At 33.5% G+C, this 7,139-nt stretch overlaps 3 protein-coding genes across 3 annotated transcripts in view; all 3 read left to right on the top strand.

The window, feature by feature from the left end:
- The window catches only part of LOC104776885 (non-classical arabinogalactan protein 31-like), a 2,787-nt gene extending 2,330 nt beyond the window's left edge, over positions 1-457 (top strand). The window contains exon 3 of the mRNA XM_010501041.2: positions 1-457. This exon is cut by the window's left edge and continues 43 nt beyond it. Within this exon, the coding sequence (XP_010499343.1) occupies positions 1-180 (180 nt within the window). The 3' untranslated portion in view covers positions 181-457.
- LOC104778919 lies at positions 2,703-3,736 on the top strand. Its single transcript, XM_010503327.1, has 2 exons — positions 2,703-3,630; positions 3,702-3,736. The coding sequence occupies exons 1-2, from the start codon at positions 2,703-2,705 to the stop codon at positions 3,734-3,736; spliced, it is 963 nt and encodes a 320-aa protein (XP_010501629.1).
- LOC104776883 (VQ motif-containing protein 4-like) lies at positions 5,113-6,330 on the top strand. Its single transcript, XM_010501040.2, has one exon. It carries the CDS (start codon positions 5,313-5,315, stop codon positions 6,087-6,089), a length of 777 nt encoding a protein of 258 aa, XP_010499342.1. The 5' UTR covers positions 5,113-5,312; the 3' UTR covers positions 6,090-6,330.

Raw genomic sequence — 7,139 nt, 5'->3', positions numbered from 1 at the left:
TATTTGGTGAAATCAAAGGACTACAAGTGCAACAAAGTCTCCAAGCTCTTCGGTGGAGATGTCGGCGCTGTGCTCAAGCCTGAGAGAAGCCCAGGAAAATCCACGGTGGTGATCAACAAGCTGCCTTACGGTATCTTTAACGTCGGTCCATTTGCCTTTAACCCGGCTTGCCCCAAATGAAGATGAACCCTCTGGTTACTTTCTTGATTACGTCGTCGTGTTTGTGTTATGATTAATCTCGTGTTCAAGAAGAGTGTAAGAGTGAGTGAGTGAGAGAGAGAGAGAGAGAGAGAGAGAGAGAGAGTTATGTGCGTTGGAATTTTAATGTTAGCTAGTTTTTTTTCTTAAGTTAAAATGCTTGGATTTTAAGTATGATGTATTCTCTTTATCTCTCTTTTTAAGCGACTTTGATTAAGTTTCGTTTGAATAAAATAGTACTACTAGCTTTTCAAGATGATTTAGTTTTTGATCTTATACAAGCTTGCAAATGACTAGAGTGTCATGTGATTCCATTAGATAACATAACTCATTGAATGAACACAGAGAAATATTAAAAGCCACAAATGAAAGCGTCCAGGCGCTAGTTTAACGATAGAGTTTTATACTATTGCAATGCCTATTTAATGAATAGCTTGTATGTTTTTGTTCTATTCAACTTAAGATCAAATTAAAAAAAAAAAAAAGGTAAGAAAATTTATGCTGCAAACCAAAAAAAAAAAATGATTACTAGGAACGGGGAAAAGCTCGATGGGAAAGGGGAATCATCGAATAGGGGTTTCTAGTTTGTTCTTGGATTCGGAGAAAAATCAGCTGCGTAATTGTCGGCCACGGGGCTGACATCATTTCCCATCACATCTCAAAGTTTAAAACAAGGACAAGAAATAATTCACTACTACTAGTACTAATAAAGAGTTTTAGTTACTTAAAACGGCTAGTTTGAAAACTTTGAAATTAGAAAAAAGTGATTAACAGGATGGGTTTGTGGCGGAGCGATATACATATATATTTGTCTTTTGCTTTTCTTGTTTTATGTATCTTATGTGGTGTCATGCATTAGGAGTCGACTTAGTTTCATAACTTGAGATTCTCTCTTAAAAATTGTTAACCGGGTTGTTGTTATGCACTGGTTAGGCCTTTACATGTCAGTTCAACGGAATCAAATTTGTTATGTTGTTGCTATTATGGTCTTATAGCGACTGAACTAATATTTTTTTGTTACGAGGATTCAGGTGTAGTTGTCGAGCGATGATCACCAATTCAATGATCGAAATATTGCGGTGTTAACCTTTCTTACTTCACTCTTTTTCTTCTTCGAACAGACGAGAGATCAAATAAATGTCCACTAGAGATTCATAAAAGGTTTGATCATTTCTACAATCGACTACATAAAGACATGGCCCAAGATAAAATGCACACAACAAGGGCTAGGTTTCTTAACTGACACTGAACCCGATTCTTAAATATAACAAATAGAAGAACACAAATTATATAAGCCCAACGTGTTTCTCCACAAGCAAACGAGCTACGCAATAAAATTGTAAGTCTATACTACTAGTTTACTTAGTCAAACCCCAATGATTAGATTACTTCCAAGAAAAGCATTTCTTGATTGATTGAATATATATATATATTCAAACACGACACGTAGATAAAATCAACTTAACCATAAACATCATTTCGAGTCTACATATTTATTAATATTATTGACCAAAAATAAAGGTCACATAAATGAGTTTCCTAGTCATCAAAAAAAAAAACCATCATTGGGTTTATTTGAGTTCCAACGATTAAAAATTAAATGTTCTCTGTAGAAATTATAGTCTCTTTCTACATTTTATTCTTTATGATTAAGGTCACATATATGATTAATTTATTTTTCTGATGATTTTTATTTTATTTATGACAATCTCATGATTTATTTTTTTTAATACTTTTTCACTTTCCCACCTTTCCACTTTTTCACTTTCTTCTCAAGTGAAAAATTAACAAACATTTCGATTCATATACGTGAATCTTTCATATTTCTACTTTCCCACTTTCTTCTCAAATGAAGAATTAACAAAAAAAAAGAAAAAAGTAAAGACATGCAAACATTTTTACCCATGTACGTGAACCTTTCATATTCTTCATTTATCACAAATTTTTAACTCCTAAACATCCAAACTAGAGTAACTAAAATTTTTAAACTTGGAGCCACAATTATTTAACTCAAAAACAAAAAAATTAGGATGGAGCCAAAGTCACCTAACTCAAAAAAACTGAAAAAATAAAATGGAGCCAAAACCAAAATAACTTAGTTCCATTAACCTTCTATATATATTGACATAGATTTAAACCATTAGTCCAAATCATCAAAATGGCTTTTCATAGTTTTGATCTAAATTTATCACCTCAAAATAATGAGCAAAATATTTTGTTTGATTTGAATAGAAGTCCAAGAGAGTTTACTTCAGGTATTTTTATTAAATTATTTTTAGTAAATTTATTTATTATATTGCTCAATTTTTTTTATATACATGTCATAAAGTATTTAATGTTTTTAGTAACTTTAAGGAGATATTTAATTTTGAAGACATGAATCATGTTATTTATTTTAGTAGGATTATGATTTTATTTATAACATATTTTGTTCTTTTTGAAATATTGTGACAAGAGAAACCATATTAGAAAATCCTCAAGAAGCTCATGTTCGTAGGAAAGAAATGACAGATGGTGAAAAATTAAAGGTTTACCATGCTTTGTTGGAAAGAAGCAACAATGGAACATTGAAGAGGACCCATACAAGAGAAGTTGCTAATTTACTGCCCGTACCGTTGCTAACTGTACAACGAATTTGGAAGCTGGCTAAAGATATTCCTAATGGTGAAGTTGTTGATGTCTCGCATAAGAGAAAGGGTAAATGTGGTGGGAAGAATATTGTGTTTGACCTTGATCGAATTGTTGATATTCCATTCAATCGACGGAAAACTTTATGGTCATTGGCGGCTGCTTTGAAAATTAGTCGGACGACGTTGTGGCGATGTCTAAAAAGAGGGCTCATTAAACGACATTCAAATGCCATCAAGCCACGTTTGACGGAAAACAACATGAGAGCTCGACTGCAATTTTGTCTCTCCATGCTCGACAGAACTACTTTGCTCGGTCATCCGAAGTTTGTTGATATGCATAATGTTGTGCATATCGATGAAAAATGGTTTTATATGACAAAAAGGTCAGAAAACTATTACTTGCATCCCAGTGAAGAAGAGCCATATCATACATGTCAAAGTAAAAACTACATCGGCAAGGTAATGTTTTTAGCTGCCATGGCTCGTCCAAGATTTGATAACAATGGAAATGAGACATTTTCAAGAAAAATAGGAGTTTTCCCGTTTGTTACAATGCAACCAGCTCAAAGACGTAGTAGAAATCAAGAGGCGGGTACTTTGGAGTTAAAGCCCATGACTTCCATCAAGAGAGAAAATATAAAAGATTTTCTCATTGGAAAAGTTCTTCCAAGAATTCGTGAACGATGGCCACAAGAAGATTTTGGGAAAACAATATTTATTCAACAGGATAATGCAAGAACCCACGTTGATCCAAGGGATGAGGATTTTAGTGCAGCTTCTTCTCATCATGGTTTTGATATCCGTTTGATGTGTCAACCACCAAACTCACCCGACTTGAATATTTTAGATCTTGGATTTTTTAATGCCATTCAGACACTACAACACAAGGTGTGCCCAAAGACGATTGAAGAACTTGTTTCTGCGGTGGAAGTTACGTTTTATGAATATCCTCCATATCTGGTGAACCGGATTTTTGTGACTTTGCAATCATGCATGCGAGAAATTATGAAAGTCCAAAGATCAAATAAGTATAAAATCCCACATATGAAGAAATCCATCTTGGAGAAAGAATTTAGTTTACCTTCACAAATTACTTGTGATCCTATTTTAATTCAAGATGTACTAAATTATTTAGATAATTGAGTTGTTGCTTTTTTAAAAATTATTATCTTATCCATCTCGAGATCTATTTTATATTGTAAGATTTTGTTTTATCGGCAAATTTTAGTAGTTGACAAAAGGATTTTGTTTAAACTGAATTGATTACCATATTTTCTCAACACACGTTCATAACAAGAAGGAGAGAAATAAGAGAAACCAAAGAAACAAAGGAATAAAATAAACAAAAGAAACCATAGAAGTAGGAAACAGACGAGAGAAATTTAGAAACAAACCAAAATTACTAATAAAATCTAGGAAAATAAATCTTGAGCATAGCTAATATAGTGTCTTCGATTTCCTTCTCTGGATGGATCTCTCCTACATCTTTATAGAATAATTTATTCAAATCAAATGGACGCATGTCCCTAGAGTTGGAATCGTGAATCCAATAAACACTCCTCGATTCTCTTTGAAGCGGTTGAAAGTTCTTGACTTCTTGTTCTTCTTCACTATGAATATGTTGAATATTGTTTGAATTGCTTTCTTCTTCTTGCTTCACTTCTTTTTTAGCTTCTTCATGATTCATTTTTGTTTTGAGAGAGAGAGACAAAGGATTAATAAGAAGAGGAAAAAATGAAATGATAACTAATTCTTTTACTGATGACAAAAATAAATAGTGATGTTTAGTGAAATACGGTCGTTTTAGTTTCTTTGTCCAAAAGTACACTCCATACACGTTCTACAATATCATTAATTATTAATTTCTTTGTCCAAAAATTTATTAAAAATATTCAAAACATCAATCTTTGTGGGACAAAGAAAATGCTCTAAAACTTCAATCTTCATGAGACAAAGAGAGTACTTTTTTTGTCTCACAAAAATTGATGTTTTGTAATTTTAAAAAATATTCATTAAAAATATTTAAAATTTTGAATTATTATTGATTTAAAATTAAATAACATCTTTTTAGTCAAAGAAAAATATATATTTAAACGCAATAATCATTATTTTTATTAAATATTATAAACATCAATCTTTTACGAGAAAAGGGAGTATCATTTATTGCCAAAAAGACTATATAACCAAAATGAGTCTATTACGCAAACAAACAAGAATAGCAAAAAAAATCACACTTCCCTTCTTTTGGCGACGGCGCGTGCACAACAATCCTTAAGTCAACGCGTGAGCGAAGACTTAAAGAAATATAGAAAGAGAGACTAAAAAGAGCCAATAGCGCCCACCGAAAACATTTTCTTACCGAACCAAAAAACACAAAAACAAAACAAAAAAGCTTCAAACTCCAAAAACACAATTTTTATCTCTCTCTCTCTCTCTCTCTCTCTCTCTCTCTCTCTCTCTCTCTCTCTCTCTTAACATACACAAATGGAGAATTCGCCGAGATACAGAGAAGCGACGAATCTGATTCCATCGCCGAGATGCCACAACAACAACAACAGCTGTAGTATGAGCAGTAGCAGTGAGAGTAACAAACCACCCACAACTCCAACCCGACACGTTACAACAACAACAAGATCCGAATCCGGAAACCCGTACCCGACAACATTCGTTCAAGCAGACACTTCATCCTTCAAACAAGTCGTTCAGATGCTAACCGGATCCTCCGACAGACCCACCAAACACGGTTCTTCCCTTAAACCAAACCCGACCACCCATCATCATCATCAGCCCGACCCAACAACAACAACAACAACAAGATCCACTCCTTCCTCTTCCTCCTCTTTCTCAATCCCTCCGATCAAAGCCGTACCAAACAAGAAACAGTCTTCTTCCTCTTCAGGGTTTCGTCTCTACGAGCGTCGTAATTCAATGAAGAACCTCAAAATCAATCCTTTAAACCCGGTTTTTAACCCGGTTAACTCAGCTTTCTCCCCACGGAAACACGAGATCCTCTCCCCGAGCATCCTCGATTTCCCATCTCTCGTCCTCAGCCCTGTCACTCCTCTTATACCCGACCCGTTCGATCGATCCGGGTCATCGAACCAGAGCCCCGAAGAGAAAGCCATTAAAGAGAAAGGCTTTTACTTGCATCCGTCTCCGGCTACTACTCCGATGGATCCAGAGCCTCGCCTTCTTCCTCTTTTCCCTGTTACTTCACCTCGTGTCTCAGGTTCTTCTTCATCAGCTTCTTCTACTTCTTGAAGAACCCTAATTTTTATTCTTTTCTTTTTATAAATCATCCTTTTGTGATCTTCTTTTAAACTATATACTATTATAATTGGGAATTTGAGATGAATGAATGAATCCTGATGAGAATTATTATTATAATTATACAAAATTTGTAATGTTGAGATGTTTGCTCAATTTTCAAAAAAAAAAAAATCATAGCCCTTTCAATTGTATTAATCTCTCTTCTCTCTATCTATATATGGTGCTTTTGATATATGCTCTTATTTGGCTTTGGCTTCAATAACTATTGTGATGTGTTTGATTGAATTGAATACGAAAACAAATATCAGATTAGTATATATATATATTTTTTTTTTCACTCTTATTGAATCCAGTTATTAGTTGTGCAATTTGACTGAAATGATCTTATAGTAATAATTGTATATAAGCGAGCACACACAATTTGTTGCTTCCCTACATTGTTCTCTTAGACTTAAGAGAGAAACCAAATTGGTCCAACCTTCTTTTGCTAAGTATTGATGAAAGGGAAAAAGGAGTTTTTTCGTAAATAACAGGGCACACCATATTTTATATCTTCTTTTTCATACTTTATACAAATTGAAAATAAAAAGAAAGAAAGAGGAAATTGGATGGAAGGAAGTGGGGCTTAGCTGTCTAAAGAGAGAGTATTAATTAAGAGAGGTAAGGAATCTTTTGACTATATATATACATATATATCCATGATTTTTATGATAGATAGGGTTTTGTTTTGAGATTTTGACCCCTTTTACCTATATTTTTAGCCTAATGAATAGCAGCAATAACAATATTGTTGTTTGGATTCATTTAGAGTACAATCTTTAGTTGTGGTCACTTACGGGTCTAAATAAATAATATATCTTGAGGTCAAAAATCACGGTGAATGTTTTAGTTGAAAGGCGAACTTTAGTGGCATATGTGGAATTGAGGGTAATGGGCAATTACAAGCAAAATGGCCCCATCTCATTTCTTTATAAATCTAAAGTTTTGAATATTTCTTTTGGTCAAAGTTTTTGTTTAGAGAAACTTTCAAAAATATTAGTT

This window comes from Camelina sativa, chromosome 3 (assembly GCF_000633955.1).
Source record: "Camelina sativa cultivar DH55 chromosome 3, Cs, whole genome shotgun sequence".
Lineage (NCBI taxonomy): Eukaryota > Viridiplantae > Streptophyta > Magnoliopsida > Brassicales > Brassicaceae > Camelina > Camelina sativa.
The sequence above is the reverse complement of the archived record's forward strand: the minus strand, read 5'-3'. Positions and strand labels throughout refer to the sequence as shown.